The following is a 21,710-nucleotide window of genomic DNA, read 5'->3' as shown; positions in this document are numbered from 1 at the left end:
GAGGTCAGAGCCGATGATGGACTGGGCAGTGGTCATAACTTTCTACATTCTTTTCCGCTCCTTGATGCTCAAGTTGCCGAACCAAGCCACGATGCAACTGGTCAGCATGCTCTCTACTGTGCACCTGTAGAAGTTCGAGAGAATCCTCTTTGACATACCGACTCTCCGTAATCTTCTCAGGAAGTAGAGACGCTGATGTGCTTTCCTTATAATTGCATCAGTGTGCTGGGATCAGGAAAGATCTTCGGAAATGTGCACGCCCAGGAACTTGAAGTTCTTGACCCTTTCCACCATCGTCCTGTTGATATAAACAAGATTGTGGGTCCTTATCCTACCCCTTCCAAAGTCCACAATCAATTTCTTAGTTTTGCTGGTGTTGAGGGCCAGGTTATTGTGCTGGCACCAATCGGTCGATCCCACTTCTATAATCTGACTCATCCCCATCAGTGATTTGTCCCACAACAGTGGTGTCGTCGGCGAACTTGATGATGGAGTTCGCGCTATGTCCGGCTATGCAGTCATGAGTATAGAGTGAGTACAGCAGGGGGCTGAGCACGCAGCCTTGAGGTGCTCCCGTGCTGATTGTTATAGAGTCTGACACATTTCCACCAATACGGTCAGAACTGTGGTCTGTGAATGAGGAAGTTGAGGATCTAAATGCAGAGGGATGCGCAGAGACCCAGATCTGAGAGCTTGGTAACCAGCTTGGAGGGGATGATTGTATTAAATGCCGAGCTATAGTCAATGAATAACAGCCTGACATATGCGTTTTTGTTGTCCAGGTGGTCCAGAGCGGAGTGGAGAGCCAGTGAGATCGCATCCATCATTGATCTGTTGTGGCGGTAAGCGAACTGCAGGGGGTCCAGGTTCTTGTCGAGGTAGTTGATATGCGCCTAATCAACCTCTCAAAGCACTTCATCACCACATACGTTAGAAGCAGATGCTACATTATGATTATGTTTTCCATCAATGTGCACTTTACTTTTAATTAAAAGATTAATCCGCTCAAGGATTAACTGTTTCTCAAAAGACAACTGTGTTTATTAAAGCTGTTAATTTTTAATCAAGGGTTATAATGTTAGTCCAGGAACGTTGGGTCTGGTATTATGATATTATTGAGCGGCATAAGGACCAGAAATGCTCCCATCATGCTTCCATCCCTTGTGTTGTTAATTAAGCCCCTTCTTTCTTCTCGTTAATGCGTGAATCAGTTTTGAGATCAGTGACTAGAATCAGCTTTGTTTGGCAATCAAAAAAGATTACTGGCTGTTGTCATTCTGCTGATCAGTTCAGTTTAGTTTAGAAAGGCAGCATGGATACAGGGCTTTTGGCCACTGTGTCCATGTTGACCATCGATCCCCGCACACTAGTTCTATGTTATCCTAATTTCGCATCCTACACACCAGGGGAAATTTACAGCGCACCCAGAGAAAACCCACGCAGCCACATGGAGAACGTACAAACTCTGTACAGCACCTGTAGTCAGGTTCCAACCCGGGTCTCTGGCGCTATGAGTTCCATATGTTGGTAACATATCTAACATCCGATGTGCAACATGCAAGGTTTAGAGGGATGTGGGAGGTGGGACTAGTGTGGATCCAAAACACACCTGCCCATTCCCTCAACAGATGCTGCCTGACCTGCTGAGTTCGTCCAGCGCCTTGTGTTTTGCTCAAGATCCAAACATCTGCAGTTTCCTCAGTGTCCAAGGTTTACAGTGGCCCGGACTCACCTCCCTGGTATCTCACAGCCATAGAGTCACACAGCACGGAAACAGGCCCTTCGGCCCAACTTGTCCATGTTGGCCAAGATGCCCCTCATAAGATAGTCCCATTTGTTCATGTTTGGCCCTATATCCCTCTCAACCTTTCTATCCATGTACCTACCCAAGCATCTTTTAAATGTTATTGTACCTGCCTCAACTACCTCCTCTGGCAATTCATAGTGATCATATCAGAAACATACTCGATGCTTATCTTTACAAAAATGACGGAAATGTATACAAAAATATGCAACATTCCACCTACAATTTTCACACTCTGTCAAAGAGATAGCAGACCTTGCATTGAATTGCTGACCATGAGTGTTCTAGCTGAAACTTTAATTTTTTGTTTTATTATTATGCTGGTCGGTTACTGATCTGCTTCCCGGAAGATCTGTTCTATGCTTGTGATTCCATGCAGCAGCTTCGGATTGCAAAGGTCACTATTCTGACCTCTACTTGTATCATGCATGGCTTGCAGTGGCTTGAAGCCACGTAGTCAAAGAGTCATACAGCTTGGAAAAAGGCCCTTCGGCCCAACTTGCCCACGCCAGCGGACACCCATTTGCACCAGTCCCGTCTAAATGTATTTGGCCCAATTCCCTCTAAACCTGTCCTATCCATGTAACTGTCTAAATGTTTCTTAAACATTGCGATAGCACATGCCTCAACTACCTCAACTGCCAGCTTGTTCCATACACCCACCACCCTTTTTGTGAAGAAGTTACAACTCAGATTCCTATGAATTCTTTCTCCCCTCACCTTAAACCTATGTCCCCTGCTTCTTGATTTCCCTACTCTGGGCAAGAGACTCTGTGCATCCGCCCAATCTATTCATCTCATGATGTTGTACAGCTCTATGAGACCACCCCTCATCCTTCTGCGCTCCAAGGAATATCGTCTTAGCCTGCTCAACCTCCAGCTCTAGCTCACGCCCTAGAGTCCTGGCAACATGCTCGTAAATCTGCTATTTCGGTCATCGGGTCATAAACTTATGAGTGATAGGAGTAGAATTAGGCCATTCAGCCCATCGTCTACTGCTCCATTCAATCATGGCTGATCTATCCCCATTCTCCTGCCTTCTCCCTGTAACCTCTGACACCCATACTAATCAAGAATCTATCTATCTCTGCCTTAAAAATATCCATTGATGGCCTCCACAGCCTTCCGTGGCAAATAATTCCACAGATTTCAAGACCTTGCGGAAATGGATGTTCCTTTCTTCTCTGTGTCTTCCCTTCCCTCTGTTGAAGCCTGTTGCATAGTTACGTGGCAGCCATGAAGAGTGTCCTGCATATGGCTTGACCCACTTCCCATGGTTCCTAGCAGCACTAGTATTGCAACTGAGATCTCTGCAGACATTAGGAATTGCACAGGAGCAACAAAATGAGGGGAAAGCATCACAATGATTATTCAAATGTAACTTTCATCAATGTGATCATTTTTTGAGTACTATAAAATGCGTAGAGGAAAGGCGCACACCATTTATGGTCAAAAATCAATTTCAAGGCAGCTTTTTTGATGGTTTAGTTTAGAGATACAATACAACATCAAAACAAGCCCCACGGCCCACTGAGTCCAGGCCAACCATACATCACCCGTTCACACTGGTTCTACGTCATCCCACTTTCTCATCCACTCCCTACGCACTGGAGGCTGTTTTATAGACTCGCACGTCTTCGGGATGTGGGAGGAAACCCCACGCGGTAAACAGGGAGAACATGCAAACTCCACACACACACAGCACCCGAGGCCAGGATCGAACCCGGGTCTCCGGTGCCATAAGGCAGCAGCTCCACCAGCTGCGGGACCCTGTGCCGTTCCTAGTCGTACGGCCAAGATCTAAAACGCTTCAACATTTCCACGCACCGAGTGCGTCTCTTGTGAGCTCCTGACGCACACACGGAACACCACGAGACACAAGCCTTCAGTAGAAAAGGAGGTGATCTTACCGAGAGGTTGTCCTGCCACTATTCTGGAATTTTCCCCCGCCACTGCTGAGCGAGCGTTCTTCTCATTCAAGTACTGTACAAACGCATATCCCTTGTGCACGGAGCAGCCAACTATCTTTCCATACTTTGCAAAAATAGCTTCAATGTCTGCTTTTTTCACAATGGCTGTGTTGAGGTTGCCAATGAAGACTCTGGAATTGATGGACCTGGGATCATTCTTATTGGTAACATTGCTGGTCTGTGTTTTGCCAGTCATGGTAGATAATCTTCACCTGAGAGAAAAGAAAAAATAATTGAACGCCTCAAAAAATAAGACATCAACCACTTAGCAGCAATGTCAAAGTCCCGAGGACACACAGACCCATTGGAGCTAATCTTTCTGCTCCAGTTTAGATCTGAAACCTGTTTTAACTCATCCTCAAATGTTCAATGTACACACTTTGTAGAATTTGCAAAGTGTGAATTAATTATTTAGGACGGCACAGTGGGTCAGTTGGTCGAGCCGCTGCCCCTCGGCGCCAGAGACCCGGGTTCGATACCGATCAAGTAGATGTACAGAGTCTCTTGCCCAGAGTAGAGGAATCAAGGACAAGAGAACATAGATTCAAGGCGAAGGGGAAAAGATTTAACAGGAATCCGACCGGTAACTTTTCCACACAGAGAGTGGTGGGTGCATGGAACAAGCTGCCAGAGGAAGTAGTTGAGGCTGGGACTATCCCAACATTTACAAAACAGTTAGACAGGTACATGGATAGGACAAGTTTGGAGGGATATGGACCAAACGCAGGAAGGTGGGACCAGTGTAGCTGGGACATGTTGGCTGGTGTGGGCAAGTTGGGCCGAAGGGCTTGTTTCCGCACTGTATAACTCTATGACTATGAGTTTATCCATCTACCTGTCTAACTATTTCTCCTGCCTTCTCCCCATAACCTCTGATACCTGTAGTAACCAAGAATCTATCTCTGCCTTCAAAATATCCACTGACTTGGCCTCCACAGCCTTCTGTGGCAAATAATTCCACAGATTCACCACCTGGGAAACATTTTTCTTCGATTTAAACCAGCATCTGCAGTTCTTTCCCACTCAAGAGTCGAGTGTTTAATTGTCAAATGCACTGACAATGGAACAGTGAAAACATTACTTGCTGTAGTATAACAGGGCTGTAAACCCAATGCCTATTTTGATATTTGAAAAACAAAGTTCAGATTAATAACCCCAATACTCGTGCAAAGAAAGTCAAAGTCCATAGTGCAACCAAAGGCAGTCCATAGTTCATAGCTGAAGTTAGTGTTGTGCAGTGTTCAAGAGGCTGATTGTTGTTGGGAAGAATCTATTCTTGAACCTGGACGTCATAGTTTTTAGACTCCTATCCCTTCTACCCGATGGTAGGAGTGAGTTTTGAGTGTGGCTAGGGTGGTGTGGGGCTTTGATGATGCTGGATTTGAAGATGATTGAGGCAGCACCTCCTGTAGATCCCCTCGATGGTGGGGAAGTCAGTATCCGTGAGGGACTGGGGGAACAGTCCTAACAGGAACAGAGTCCCCCTGGTCTTAACCTTTTACGCCTTCAGCCTTCGCATACAGCACATGATCAATCCTCTGACATTCTCACCACCTCCAACAGGATCCCTCCGCCAGCCACATCTTCCCATCTCCACCCCTTTCCGCTTTCTGTAGAGACCGTTCCCTCCGCAACTTCATGGTTAACTCATCCCTTCCCGCCCAAACCACCCGGTCCCCAGGTACTTTCCCCTGCAACCGCAGGCGATGCAACACGTGTCCCTACACCTCCCCACTTGACTCCATCCAAGGACCCCGACAGTAGGAATCTACCTGATAGTAGGCGTGAAAGTTGAGTGTGGCTACGGTGGTGTGGGGCTATAATGATGCCGGCTGCCTTTTTTGAGGCAGCATCTCCAGTAGATCCCTTGGTTGGCAGGTTGGCGGGGGAGGTGAGTACCCATGATATCCACAATGCCAACTAATCCTTGAAATCTCCTTTGTTCCTGAGTGTTTGCTATACGATCAAGCTCTTAACCCTTCAGTTCCTAAGGTGCATACTTCTTTCTTAATTTATCAATTTTTCTCACTTTGTACACACAGTCTTGGAAGGTATTTTAAACTGAAGACGATAAATTTAATTGCAGGCATTGGCATGTTTTCTTTTGATCAACAGATGCCTTGACAGCTGTGACAAATTAAAGATAAATTGCAGCTTTGAAGCTGAAATTCAAAATAACAGAGTCTGGTTTTTAAGTCAATAGATCTTTTGAAGAAAATGTGTTTTAATTTGGCTTCAGTAACGAAGTGGCTTTTATTTCAGGAAATCTGAATTAGATTGAGTAGGATTGTTTAGCAGTAATTTGAACACTCATTATAGCGCTGTTTAATGCAATGACTGCAAATCAGAAAAAAATGTTTTTGCACTATTATATCTGACCACAAAGGGTTTGTGAATTAAGAATGAACATTTCCAAAATTATATATATCAGTTCATTTTATATTTGAGGGATAATTCTCATTAAAAAATTATAGATTTCAAAAGAGTGCTAAACTTTCTTTATTCTACTGTTGAAGTATGTTGAAAATGTATTAATGTGACATTTTTCTTCAGTTCTTCAACACATTTTCTTCAGTTACCGAAGTAACCAGGTACACTACAGAAACATTGCTGCAGTAGTTTACCTTAGAGTCATAGAGTGATACAGCGTGGAAGCAGGCCCTTCGGTCCAACTTGCCCATGCTGCCAAAGGTGCCCCATCAATACCAACCCACCTGCCCGGTTTTGGTCCATATTGCTCTACCCATGTACCTGTCCCAATGTTTGAATTTAGTTTCAAGACAACGTTCATCTTGCGGACCTGTTTGCACCAATCTTTCCACCACCACGCACAAGAAGCACAGGAAGCGCAAGACAGACACCATTGATGCCGAGAAGTGTGTTCAGCTCTTGCTGAACAACTTCTAATCTTGTGTATGGACTCGATAAGAAGAAGAAGTTTAGTTTAGAGTGCGGAAACTGGCCCTTTGGCCCACCGTGTCTGCGCCGACCAACGATCGCCGCACACGTCAACACTCTCCTCTGGCAGCTCAATCCATATACCCAACATCCTCAGGTTCAGTACAGTACAGTACAGTACAGTACAGTACACGTCAACACTCTCACACACTAGGGACAATTGAAAAAAAAAAAATGATACCAAGCCAATTAACTTACAAACCTGTACGTCTTTGGAGTTCAGGAGGAAACCGAAGACCTTGGAGAAAACCCCGGCAGGTTACGGGAAGAATGTACAAACTCCGTACTGACAAGCACCCTTGATCAGGATCGAATCGGGATCTCTGGCGCTGGAATGCAATAACTCTACCGCAATGCCAACATGCTGCCCTATGTCTATTAAATGCTATTGTAGTACCCGCATCAACTACCTCCTCTGGCAGCTCAATCCATATACCCAACATCCTCAGGTCCCTATTAAATCTTTCCCCTCTCAGCTAGAGCTATTGATTTCCCTACTCTGGGTAAAGGGCTCAATTCCTCTCATGATCTTATACACTTCTATAAGATCACCTAGCCTGCCCAACCTCTGCCTGTAACTGCACCCCTCTACTTGAAAACACTCCCTGGAGCCCTGCCATTCACTGTGAAGATTCTGCCCTGGTTTGACATCCCAAACCTGCACGCCTTTGGGATGTGGGGGGGGGAGAGGGGAACCGGAGCACCGCGACGGAAACCCACGTGGTCCTTGGGAGAATGTACAATCTCCTCACGGAAAATCACCAGTGGTCACAGTGGAACACAGGTCTGAGGCGCTGTGAGGCAGCAGCTCTACCAGTTGCACCAATTTGTTGCCCGGTATAGATTGCTAGATGCAGTAGCTCTGTAAAACTGTGTGTTCCCTCAATCTAAAATATTGGCCTCTTCATTATATCTAAGAAATATAATATATATAGTCAGTATGAGCCTGCGCTGCAAGTGCTGTAAGGCAGCAGCTCTACCGCTGCATCACAGTGGGGAAAGATGTTGTTACATTTGTGGGCGGCACGGTGGCGCAGAGGTAGAGTTGCTGCCTTACAGCGCCAGAGACCCGGGTTCGATCCTGACTATGGGTGCTGTCTGTCCAGAGTTTGTACGTTTCCCCTGTGACCTGCGTGGGTTTTCTCCGGGTGCGCCGGTTTCCTCTCACACTCCAAAGACGTGCAGGTGTGTCATTTTAATTATCTTCTGTAAATTGTCCCGTTTGCAGGATAGTACTAATGTATGGTGGATCGCTGGCCAGCGCGGACTCGGTGTGCAGGACTTGTTTCCACGCTGTATCTTGAAAACTAAAAATATTTCAGCCCGAAACGTTGCCTATTTCCTTCGCTCCATAGATGCTGCCACACCCGCTGAGTTTCCCCAAATAAAAAAAATGTCTGTTTTCTGGAACTTGTAGTCAGAAGTGGTGGTGGGGTCAGATCCAATCACTATGCTTGAGGTATTTAGACAGGAACCTGAATAGGAAAGGCATAGCAGGCCAGAAACATAATGCGGTCAAGTGGGATTATGAATAAGGTAGGCATGGACATGTGTAGGAAGGAACTGCAGATGCTTACACCGAAGATAGCCACAAAATGATGGAGTAGCTCAGCGGGACAGGCCGCATCTCTGGAGAGAAAGATTGGGTGGTGTTCAGAATGCAAGCATGGACATGTTGGCCCAAGGGGTGCTCTTCATCTCTGTGCGTCTATGTCTTCTTGATAGGAGACACACATATTGTGCATAAGCTATCCTGATGGAGACGCTTCATCTCACTCACTGTCTTCCTAAAGTATTCTCTCCTGTCATTGATCAGACAGATATTTCTGTTACAAGAGTCTGCTGGAAAGTAGAGCATCAGAATTTAGATGGTACATGACATTGTAAGCAGTTCTTTCTCCTACACCGACTTCAGCTCCAGGAAGTGTGACTCTTGCGGGAACCAAAAATCCAGTTTAAATCTACTTTTAAAGCAAAACAGCACTTTCGCCAAGTTGTTGTTCCAGTGGAATCTTATCATATACTGTACTGGACTCCATAAGGTCATAATTGATAGTAGCAGAATTAGGCCATCAAGTCCACTCTGCCATTCAATCATGGCTGATCTATCTCTCCCTCCGAAACCCATTCTCCAGCCTTCTCCCCATAACCACTGAAACCTGTATTAATCAAGAATCTATCTATCTCTGCCAAAATATCCACTGACTTGGCCTCTACAGCCTCTGTGGCAAAGAATTCCACAGATTCACCACCCTCTGACTGAAGAAATTCCTCTTCATCTTCCTAAAGGAACATCCTTTCGAAGGACAAAGGACAAAGGACAAAGGACTAGGACATTTATTGTCACAAACACCAATTGGTGTGGTGAAATTTGAGTTGCCATTGCAGCATACAAATAATCCTTTAATCCTGAGGCTACGACCTCTAATCCTAGACTCTTCCATTAGTGGAAACATCCTCTCCAGCAGCAATGCGGGCCAACACGTACTTCAAGATGCTACATTAAATGTTATAACGCGTGAAAAGTCCACCAACACACTGGCAGTGTTCCCCTTGTAACAATGTTTAGTTTAATTTAGATACAGCATGGAAACGGGACTTTCGGCCAGCCGAGTCCGCACCGACCAACGATCACCCCTACACTAGTTCTATCCTGTACACTACGGACAATTTACAGAGACCAAAACCTACACAACCTGTGCGTCTTTGGAATGGGTGATGAAACCGGAGCACCAATTTGCAAACACAGCAACGTATCTATTTGTGTTGGACATTTGATTGACCTACAAAAGTGAAAAAAATAAATCGTATTGGTATTAAAGCGCAAATCTTTTTCTCAGGCATATGAAAGGAAGTCCCGATGACAGTCATGGCTTCAGGCTGGATGCTATATCATTAAAACAACACTTTGAGCAATGCGCATACTCCACTGAAAGTTTCTGGATACCATGCGGCTGATGGAATTCGAGCTTTGAATTAATATTTTCATTGCAGTGAGTTTCAAATACATTGTTCAAACCAGATTAATGATTGATCCCACTTGTGGCATGTTGCAAGGAAAATAACCCTGGGAGGAGTGAATCACTAAGGCATTGTTGGATTGTCTTGCAATAATCTCAAATTAATAAATTCATAAGTCATAGGAGCAGAAATAGCCCATTGAGTCTACTCCGCCATTCCATCATGGCCGATCTATCCACAGAAGGTAGTTGAGGCCAGTTCATGGGCTATATTTAAGAGGCAGTTAGATGTGGCCCTTGTGGCTAAAGTGATCAGGGGGTATGGAGAGAAGGCAGGTACAGGATACTGAGTTGGATGATTAGCCATGATCATATTGAATGGCGGTGCAGGCTCGAAGGGCCGAATGACCTACTCCTGCACCTATTTTCTATGTTTCTATGTTTCCCTCTCAACCCCATTCTCTTGCCTTCTTCCCATAACCCTTGACAACTGTACTAATCAAGTATGTACCAATCTCCACCATAAAATACCCAATGGCTTGACCTCCGCAGCCATCTGTGGCTGTGGTCACACACATTCATAAGTTCAGGTGACATATGTGGAGTTTGAAGCAAAGTTTAGATTATAATTTTCTTTTTTAAATCACTGACAAAGTGAAAGATAATTTTACATAGTGATTTTTTTTTTGATTCCCTCAAAACCATTACGCTTTCGGTTTTGGCAAAAGAAAGAAATGGCCAAATGATTGGTCAGTGTTAAATAATGTGATCAGAAATATGAAGTACATTGAATCATGTGAATGACTATTGACCCCTGCCTGAAAGTCAAGTTGGAGGTACAAAGAACTGCAGCGCTGGACTAACTCAGTGGGTGAAATATCAGGTCAAATCTTTACATTGATGGAAATCAAGTGACACAGGCTGACATTTGCTTGTGGGCCATTTCCTGATCAAACAGAATAATCAGGTTGTCACAAATTGGTTCGAAACAGCACCAATAGCTACGGAAAGAGTAAAAGTAATGGGCCTGTCCCACTTAGGCGATTTTTTGGGCGACTACAGGCGACTACTGCAAACTTTTCAACATGTTGAACATTTTTCGGCCACAGTGGCGACAATTTTTGCTGTCGTAGGTTGTCGCCAGGTGTTGTAGGTGCATTCCATTAAAGAGTTGCCTAAGTGGGACAGGCCCTTAATCAGCATTAACTGTCCATTCAATATAAGAAAATATCAGGGCAGCACAGAGGCAGAGTTGCAGCCTTACAGGGCCAGATATCCATGTTTGATCCTGACTACTGGCCTGTTGATTTGTACATGCTCCCTGTGACCGCCTGGGTTTTGTCCGGTGCTCTTTTTCCTCCCACATTCCAAGACGTGCAGGTTTGCAGGTTAATTGGCTCTATCAATTGTCCCTATTGTCAGGATAGAACTAGTGTATTGTTGGAAGGTCCATTTGCTTGCAAAATTCAAATACAAAAATATAATTCATAATCTTCCATAGGAGCCGGAAAAAAAGCCCATTGAGTCTACTGAATCTGAAATAAAAAATATCGTCCAGCAAATGGTGATGGAAATAAAATATCTTGGATAGGATCATAGAACCACAAAGGTAGTTGAGGCCAGTTTTCATTTTTGGCTATATTTAAGAGGGAGTTAAGTGTGGCCCTTGTGACTAAATAGATCAGGGGGTATGGAGAGAAGGCAGGTACACGATACTGAGTTGGATGATCAGCTATGATCATATTGAATGGCGGTGCAGGCTCGAAGGGCCGAATGACCTACTCCTGCACCTATTTTTGTTTCCTTCCTATGTTTCTATGTTTCCCTCTCAACCCCATTCTCTTGCCTTCTTCCCATAACCCTTGACAACTGTACTAATCAAGTATATACCAATCTCCACCATAAAATACCCAATGGCTTGACCTCCGCAGCCATCTGTGGCTGTGGTCACACACATTCATAAGTTCAGGTGACATATGTGGAGTTTGAAGCAAAGTTTAGATTATAATTTTCTTTTTTAAATCACTGACAACAGTGCCGCAAGATAATTTTACATATGTGATGTTTTTGGTTTTTTTTTTTTGAATTAAACCTGCAAACCAATGGATGGTGTGAGAGCACCCAGAAAATTTGTCGAAAAGTTGTCCCCTACGCTTTCGGTTTTTGGCAAAAGAAAGAATGGCCAAATGATTGGTCAGTGTTAAATAATGTGCTCAGAAATATGATGTACATTGAATCATGTGAATGACTATTGACCCCTGCCTGAAAGTCAAGTTGGAGGTACAAAGAACTGTAGTGCTGGACTAACTCTGTGGGTCTAGCATGTGCTGTAATATCAGGTCAAATCTTTACATTGATGGAAATCAAGTGACACAGGCTGACATTTGCTTGTGGGCCATTTCCTGATCAAACAGAATAATCATGTTGTCACAAGTTGGTTCGAAACAGCACTTCTAGTCATAGCTATGGAAAGAGAAAAAGTAATGGGCCTGTCCCACTTAGGCGATTTTTTGGGCGACTACTGCAAACTTTTCAACATGTTGAAAATTTTTCAGCCACAGTGGTGACAATTTTTGCTGTCGTAGGTTGTCGCCAGGAGTCGTAGGTGCATTCCATTAAAGAGTTGCCTAAGTGGGACAGGCCCTTAATCAGCATTAACTGTCCGTTCAATATAAGAAAATATCTAGGCAGCACAGAGGCAGAGTTGCAGCCTTACAGGGCCAGATATCCAGGTTTGATCCTGACTACTGGGCTGTACGGGATTTGTACATGCTCCCTGTGACCGCCTGGGTTTTGTCCGGGTGCTCTGGTTTCCTCCCACATTCCAAGGACGTTCAGGTTTGCAGGTTAATTGGCTCTATCAATTGTCCCTATTGTGTAGGATAGAACTAGTGTAGGCTCGGTGGGCCGAAGGGCCAGCTTCCATGCTGTATCTCTAAACTAAAATACAAAAATACTTTACAAGGTTGCAACTCAATGATGTTGTACGGTACAGATGTACTGGGAAACAAGCCGGAAAGAAATTACCTTAGCAACAAACTGCAAATACCTGAATCTGAAATAAAAATATCGAACAGCAATGGTGAGGGAAATAAAATTATCTTGGTAGGTCACATAATTCAACCAGAACGTTATCCATGTGATTTTGTTGTTGCCTGTCTGCCAGAGTATTAGCTTCTTTTTATGCTTTAATATAAGGCTATAATTTTTGGTTTACTCCCACATTCCAAAGACATACAGGTTTGTAGGTTAATTGGCTTGGTTTAAGTGTAAATTGTCCCCAGTGTGTGTAGGAACATTTTAGTATGCAGGGATCGCTGGCCGGCGTGGACTCGCTGGGCCGAAGGGCCTGTTTCCACACTGTATCTCTAAACTAAACTAAACTAAACTAAACTAAGAAGTCTATTTAGAGTGTGAATTAGTGGCTGACCCACAGTTCTGGCATCTGACTGCCGGCAAAATCTCATTCGCAGGAAGGCAGCCAGTAAAATGAAGAGAGCCACATTGTTTTAATCAGACGTGAACTGCAATTAGGAAGCAATTCAGCACCTGTAATAATACAAGGCGACAAAGCCAAATGTTTATTCAGCAGAATTGGAGATGACAGTGTGAAGAAAGACAGCAATTTGGATGTTCTACTCTCCAGTGATCTGCCCGATCTCACGGGTGGCCAAACCGAAGACTTCCCAGCTGCCTCCAGCCTGTTGCCAAGGCCCCTCGCACAATGGGAGGTCAGGGCCCAAAAAATCAGCGAGGCCCTGTAGAACCCATTGAAGGTGATGAGGCCTGGCACACAGGCTTGCCAACTACCAAAGGTGCCCCAGGGACTAGCAATCTGGACCTCTCAGTCGTATTGCATCAACAGTGTGGTCTCCCTCACAGTTGTTCATGCAGCAGTAACGATAATTAAACACAATAGGCAAAATAATTAAACATATATAATGTGCGTGTGTGCATCTGTGTGTACACATATAACACACATATGCACACGTATATATATACAAACTAGACTAAGTGGAACCCATTGGGTCCCTTTCATATGGGAGGCCTGGTTCCCCCCAACGCAATCCGTTCCCCAACGCAATATTCCACCACTCCCCCGATCCCCCAATGCAACCCGTCCCCCCAACGCAATATTGCACCACTCACGCAAAGCCCCCAACTGCACAGGCACAGCTCATTTCCCCTCATCCCCCAGCACACCCTCCCCCTCCTTACCCTCCCTCTTCTTTCCCCTCTCCTCCTCCCCTCCCTCTCCTTTCCCCTACCCTCCCTCCCTCCCCTCCCTCCCTCCCTCCCTCCCTCCCTCCCTCCCTCCCTCCCTCCCTCCCTCCCTCCCTCCCTCCCTCCCTCCCTCCCTCCCTCCCTCCATAACTCCTCTCCTATCCCTCTATCCCCCACTCCTCACCTCCCCCTATCCCCCCCCACTATCCCTCCTGACCTCCCCCACTGCCCTCTCCTCTACCTCTGTTCCCCCTCCTCTCCTATTCTCCCCCTCCCTCCCTATCCCTTCCTCTCTCTCAATCTCTCTCCTCACCTCCCCAGGATCTTTCCCCTCTACTCCCCTCATCAATCCCTCCCTCACCTCTCCTTTCCCCTACCCTCAGTCACTCCCTCCCTCCCTCTATAAAAAGCAGCATCTGCAGTTCCTTCCTCCACAGGTTATGCCGACTATGATGAAGTTTTCCCTCTGATGGAGGGAACACTTCTGCAACACCCTCTCTTGCTGCTCCCCCTCTGGGAATCCTCCTGCTCTGCCACCACATTTGAACCTGGTCTCGCTACCACAGCAACATGTGTTTTCTAGGTGCTTGCCTGCGCCTCCATCTTCTGCCTCGGGGCTTCCAACTTCCTCTCCCCTGACTCTCAGCCTGAAGATGACCTGAAACATCACCTATTCCTTTTTTCCAGAGACGCTGCCTGACCCGCTGTGTTACTCCAAAATGTTGTGTCTCTCTGGGATTTGTGGATGGTTTGAGGGCATGTGCATGCGATGTACTTACCCACTTACACTAATCCTACTATAGGTATCTACTATGCTTACATATTCCGTAGTGCTGCAGCAAGTGAGAATTTAATTGTTCTGTCTGGAGCATATGACAATAAAACACTCTTGACTCTTGGAACAAAATGTTACTGGAAATTGGAGAAATCAAGGTTCATACCGCTGGGTTGTAAGTGGCCAAAGCAAAATATGAGGTCCTGGTCCTCCACTTTAGGTGTGGCCTCCAGGAAGTGCAGACGCTGGTCTATACCAACGATAGACATGAAATGCAGGAGTAACTCAACGGATCAGGCAACATCACTGGAGAACATGGACAGGCAACGTTTCGGGTCACACTCAAGGAAGGGTTCTGACCTGAAACATCACCTACCCATGTTCTCCAGGGACACGAAGTGCAGGAGGAACACAGCAGGTCAGGCAGCATCTCCAGAGAATATGGACAGGTGGCACCTCGGGTCGAAAACCTTCTTCAGGCTTGGGGCCGAGGCCCCTCTTCAGGCCTGGGCTGTCACCTGACCATGTTCTCTGGGGATGCTGCCTGAACTGCTGAGTTGCTCCGGTATTTTGTGTCTATCTCTAGAACAGCACAGCACAGGAACAGGCCCCATGATGCCGATTTAAATGTGCACCTGCCTGTGTGTGTTCCTCATCTCCTCCATTCCGTATCTGTTGACGTGCCAATCCAAATACCTCTTTGACATTACGACAGTATAAGAACAGTGCAAAATGCAGATAGCACAAATCTACACCGAATTATGGAATTAGTGGAACAACTGAAGACATCATAAAATGCTTTGGACAACATAAATATGTAGAGTTATTGCAAATGCATTTATATTCTCGTTGAGCTTCGTACAGAAGCACATATTAACATAACTATTTAATATAAAAGCCATATCATGGAATGGCCAAAAAACAAAATCATTTTCTATTTATTTTTATTTTGCACAGTGTTACAATTAGGAACATCACATATCAAATGGTTCCAGGATTTTGTGCTATGACTAGACAATGTTACTGTGAATTTGAAATGCGTAGGAAGGAATTGCAGATGTTGGTTTATACCAAAGGTAGACACAAAATGCTGGAGTAACTCAGCGGGTTCAGTTTCAGTTTAGTTTATTGTCACTTGTGCCGAGGTACAGTGAAAAATTTTGGTGCAAGCTAACCAGTCAGCAGACAGTACATGATTACAATTGAGCCATTCACAGTGCACAGATATGTGATAAATGGAATAACATTTAGAACAAGGTAAAGCCATTAAAGTCCGATCAAAGAGAGTCCAAAGGTCACTAATGAAGTAGATAGTAGTTCAGGACTGTACTCTGTTTGTGGTAGAATGGTTCAGTTGCCAGATAGCAGCGGGGAAGGAACTGTCCCTGAATCTGGAGATGTGCATTTTCACACTTCTATACCTTTTGCCCGATGGGAGAAGGGAGCAGAGGAGTGGCCAGGGTGTGACTCATTCTTGATTGTGCTGCTGACCTTGCCGAGGCAGTGTGCGGTATAAATTGAGTAAATGGAAGGGAGGTTCATTTGTGTGATGGTCTGGGCTGCTTCCACAATTCGCTGCAATTTTGTGCGGTCTTGGATGGAGCCGTTCCCAAACCAAGCATTGATGCATCCTGATAAATCTTTAGAAGATGAGGGTTGTTGGGTACATGCCTTGATTATGCTGCTAGAATTGCCGACTTCACACTGAAGAAGGGTTCCGAACCGAAACGTCGCCTATTCTGTTTCTCCAGAGATGCTGCCTGACCTGCTGAGATACTCCAGCATTTTGTGTCTATCTTCTGAATTTGAAATACCTATATAACTAAGAGTCAAATACTTATCACTGGCTCCCAGAATCTAACGTTATACTGTTCAAATCCTTCCTCAATCATTTGTTCATTACCATTCAGCAAACTCTATGTCCTGCAATTTGCCCATGGCTAGTGTCTTCATTAATATTATGTACACTTTTATCATTTCATTCCCTATTTTTATTCCTACCGATTTTACCATTAGATGATGTTAGATCATTTGGAAACAGTTCATCTGCACTTCATATATTTTTACATCATTTCTTATCGTTATAAGTTTAATTCCTGCTTTGCTCAACTGGAACTGAGTTAATTTTGCAAAATGTTTTCTTATTCTAAGCAATAAAAACATAAACACCTAGAATGGGACTCTCAAATTTAATGAGACGTTTATGAATGACTTTAGAGATATATTATCATCTCTTAAATAGATGTTTAAGTGCGAAGACCCATATTAGTATCAGATAGCAGAGAATGACAATCCCTTCCAGGCAAATCTCTAAATGTGGTAATGAGTACAACATAATAAAATGTTTAATAATAATTAACAACAATGATAAAAGTGAGTAAACACAATAACATCTGCTGCCCTGTGTGCTAATCTTGCTTCACAAAACATTGCAGGTTTTGTATATTAACAGATATAATGCTGGGAGAAACCAGAACTGGGTTATCGTTTCGCTGAACACCTTCGCTCAATCCGCCTGGACCTACCTGATCTCCCGGTTGGCAAAAACTTTAATTCCCCTTCCCATTCCCACACTGACCTTTCTGTCCTGGGCCTCCTCTATTGTCAGAGTGAGGCCAAATTCAAATTGGAGGGACAGCACCTCATTTTTCGCTTGGGCAGCTTACAACCCAGCGGTATGAGTCTTGATTTCCCTAACTTCAAGTCACCCTTGCATCCCCTCTCTCTCCGTCCCTCTCCTACCCAAGCTGTTGTACTAGTTCTAAGTCGTCTTGTTGAGTCTCATTGTCTATAACTCGTTTTTACCTAGCCCACAGCTAACAAAGGCCTGTTTGGACAGGCCTTTCGTTTGGACCTCAAGGGGTCCAAATGACAATTAAATTGTATTGTATTGTATTGTGTTTCCTTGATCATCATTACTTTTTGCATATATTTCGTTCATTTGTTCTAGATCTCTCAACATCATCATCTATATCTCTCGTTTCCCTTTCCCCCGACTCTCAGTCTGAAGAGTCTCAGTTTGACCTGAAACGTTACCTCATCCTTTTCTCCAGAGATGCTGACTGACCCGCTGAGTTACTCCAGCTTTTTGTGTCCATCTTTCTTTCTTCTGCCAGTTCGTAAAGATCAGGGAAGACAAAATGATACTACATATAGAATAGCTATCTCACAGATCCAGTGAACCTGGAGTTAATCTTATTTCGTGCTCTTTGTGTGGAGTTTGCATGTTCTTTCCGTGACCACATGGGTTTCCCATGTGCTCTGATTTCCTCCCCACATCACAAAGACTTGCGGGTTGTTGCATTAAAAAAGCTACTGTAACAACTTCCTTGAGCTGTGTTTGGTGGGAGAATCACTAGGCTGATGATTAACACATGGGAGAGAATAAGTCACTGGAAATAAATGGGGGAAGGAATGTTAGTAATACTCTCAGAGCTGGCAAAAACTCAATGTTCATAAATTCAAAAATGATAGGAGCAGAATTAGGCCATTTGGCCATCATCCCCGCCACCATTCAATCATGGCTGATCTATCTCTAACTCCTAACCCCATTCTCCTGCCTTCTCCCCATAACCCTTGACTCCCCATACTAATCAAGAATCTATCTATCTCTGCCTTAAAAATATCCATTGACTTGGCTTCCACAGCCTTTTGTGGCAATGAATTCCACAGATTCACCACCCTTTGATTAACGAATTGAGAACCAGAGGAGATGGGTTTAAGGTGAAGGGGGAAAGATTTAATTAGAATCTGAAGAATAGCTTTTTCACCCAAAGGGTGGTGGGTGCAAGGAACGAGCTGCCAGAGGAGGTAGTTGAGGCTGGGACTATTACAATGTTTAAGAAACAATTAGATCGGTACATGGGTAGATTACGTTGCATGAGTGACCCACTTGATAATACTGTGGAGTGACTCAGGGCAACTTTGTTTTCACTACCCTTAAGGGCCTTAATAATCTTATATGTTTCAATAAGGTCTCCTCTCAACTTTCCAAGCTCCAGAGTGCACAAGCCCAGCCGCTCCATTCTCTCAGCATATGACAGTCCCGCCATCCCGAGTATTAACCTTGTAAACCTACGCTGCACTCCCTCAATAGCAAGAATGTCCTTCCGCAAATTAGGGGACCAAAACTGCACACAATACTCCAGGTGTCGTCTCACTATGGCCCTGTACAACTGCAGAAGGACCTCTTTGGTCCTATACTCAACTCTTGTTATAAAGGCCAACATGCCATTTGCTTTCTTCACTGCCTGCTGTACCTGCATGCTTAGTTTCATTAACTGATGAACAAGGACCCCCAGATCCCATTGTACTTTCCCTTTACCCAACTTGACACCATTTAGATAGTAATCTGCTTTCCTGTTTTTGCTACCAAAGTGGAAAACCTCACATTTATCCACATTAATCTGCATCTGACATGCATCTGCCCGCTCACCCAACCTGCATTCTCATAGCATCCTCCTCACAGTTCACACTGCCACCCAGCTTTGTGTCATCTGCAAATTTGCTAATGTTACTTTGAGTCCTTCATCTAAATCATTGATGTATATTGTAAATAGCTGCGGTCCCAGCACCGAGCCTTGCGGCTCCCCACTAGTCACTGCCTGCCGATCTGAAAGGGACCCGTTAATCCCTACTCTTTGTTTCCTGTCTGCCAACCAATTTTCTATCCATGTCAGCACTCTACCCCCAATACCATGTGCCCTAGTTTTGCCCATTAATCTCCAATGTGCGACCTTATCAAATGCTTCCTGAAAGTCCAGGTACACTACATCCACTGGCTCTCCCTTGTCCATTTTCCTAGTTACATCCTCAAAAAATTCCAGAAGATTAGGCAAGCATGATTTCCCCTTCATAAATCCATGCTGACTCGGACCGATCCTGTGACTGCTATCCAAATAATTGACTCCAGCATCTTCCCCACCACCGACGTCAGGCTAGCTGGTCTATAATTCTGAATCTGAGGGGTGCTTTTCTCACACAAAGGGTGTTGTGTGTATGGAACAAGCTGCCAGAGGAGGTAGTTGAGGCTCGGACTATCCCAAAGTTTAAGAACCAGTTATGGGCCTGTCCCACTTTGGCAAATTTTTGTGTGACTGCAGGGGACTATGCAGTCACCACATGTTGACTGCATAGGGTGGTTGCTGGGGAGTTGCCTTCATGGTCTTGAGGAGTTTCCGCATTCTGGGAACTGGTCGCGGCCTCATTACGGTCGCCATGAATTTTTGAACATGTTGAAAAATTAGCGGCGACTAGAATGAAGCCGCCGTGGAGAGTAGCGAGAATTCTCGTGCCGTAGGTGGGTCGCCAGGAGGTCGAAGGTTCTTGTAGGTTGTAGCCGGTGCTGACTGGTGAATTTCATTGTCTCATTGGGAAAAAAAAGGTAAGCAGCAGTTTTCAGAACCAAGGATAACCGATCGGTAATGTTAAATGTCCTCCGAGCTTCACAGCCGTGTATCTCTGGCTTCTTAAAAGTTGTCTCCACTCCTTCTCTCTCCCCACCCCCCCCCCCCCCCCCCCCCCCTCCCCTCTCCTCTTTAAAGGACTTACCGTACACTGTGCATTAGCATTTTACAGTTTCACCTTGGCTTTGCTCTCCCCCGCCTGCATAACGGGCTGGTGAAGGAAGCGATGTGTGTGTGTGCGTGTGTGTGTGTGTTCCACTCTGAAAGTCGCCGTTCCAGTTGCCGGTTTTTCAGGCGACTGCTGGAAACTTGACAGTCGCCGGCAGTCCGCTGAAAAAGCGCCTATGTGGGACAGGCCCATTAGACAGGTACATGGATAGGATAGGTTTGGAGAGATATGGACCAAGTGTAGGCAGGTGGGACTAGTGTAGCTGGGACAGTGTGGGCAAGTTGGGCCGAAGGACCTGTTTCCACACTGTATCACTCTGTGACTCCCCATGACCTGCGTAGGGTTTCTCCAGGTCCTCCGGTTTCCAAAGACGTACGGGTTTGTAGGTTAGTTGCCTTGGTATAAATGTCAAAATTGTCCCTCGTGTGTGTAGGCTAGTTCTTCAGACCATGGCAGGTAACAGGCCAACTACACACGCGATAGGGTTTTATTTTCGGCCTCTCTGTTGCTTATAAGTATAACGAAAGACAAAACTGACACAGCAAACCCAAGATTCATTAGTTTTATTGCAATTCCATGTGTAGCAGCGTCGTTAAACTCGAGGGTCATCCATTCAATAATAACCGAGTAAACAGCAGTCACTGCAGGTTCAGAAGGAGCCTACCAATTGTATCATTAGTTACACTGTCACTGAAGTTGCCTTGAAATCTCAGCTCCTATAAGCATTGATTAGATTCCCCTCCCTCTGTATGTGGGTTGAGAATAATTAGAGGCCGTCACAAAGCTGCATGCGGGCAACATAATGAACACAATCTTTATACAATTTTACTGAGACGTCACTTAAGGCAATTCAGGGATCAGAGATTGCAACAAAATTGAAGCCAAATTGGTATTTTTCATGCTGATTCATTCAGTTCTGCCTGTTTGATAAGTGAGCACAACATTTCATTTAATTTCTTTCATGTCACACAAATACTGAACATCAACCAGCTTAATAATTCTTGACCCATTGAAGATCAATAACACTTCTGTTACTTGAAAATCTGCACCAGTTCCTGTATGCATATTGGATAAAGCTCCTCTCCACCCCTTCTGATTCTTTGACATCAGAAATTCAATTGGAGTTGTTAACATTTGCAGCAAACACTATTATTTCTCCTGTTTAAAGTCAATGTTTGTTTCACATACTGTCAATTGGTGACAGATTGGTTTCCCACAGCACCCTTTGAATGATGCAAAACAATTTTTTTTCTTAGACAATATGTATTTGCTGTTGGAAACGTTGCACGCAAATGTGATTTGATGTGGTGCAGCAAGTCTTATTTTTTCTCCCTCATCACTAACAGCCTACTTGACTCTATTTAAGCACTGGGTGGATATCCCCTGCTTGGCTACCAATTCTGACTTGCTGGCAGGAATGGCTGCATGCTGTCCTTTATCTTTCC

At 44.8% G+C, this 21,710-nt stretch overlaps 1 protein-coding gene across 1 annotated transcript in view; it reads right to left on the bottom strand.

Annotated features, from left to right (window-relative positions):
- The window catches only part of LOC129696145 (RNA-binding Raly-like protein), a 772,459-nt gene that overhangs the window by 361,371 nt on the left and 389,378 nt on the right, over positions 1 to 21,710 (bottom strand). Inside the window, exon 3 of the mRNA XM_055633661.1 lies at positions 3,715 to 3,986. Within this exon, the coding sequence (XP_055489636.1) occupies positions 3,715 to 3,970 (256 nt within the window). The 5' untranslated portion in view covers positions 3,971 to 3,986. The remainder of the gene's footprint in view (positions 1 to 3,714; positions 3,987 to 21,710) is intronic.

Source organism: Leucoraja erinacea, chromosome 4 (assembly GCF_028641065.1).
Source record: "Leucoraja erinacea ecotype New England chromosome 4, Leri_hhj_1, whole genome shotgun sequence".
Lineage (NCBI taxonomy): Eukaryota > Metazoa > Chordata > Chondrichthyes > Rajiformes > Rajidae > Leucoraja > Leucoraja erinaceus.
This window is presented reverse-complemented; position numbering and strand designations above follow the sequence as displayed.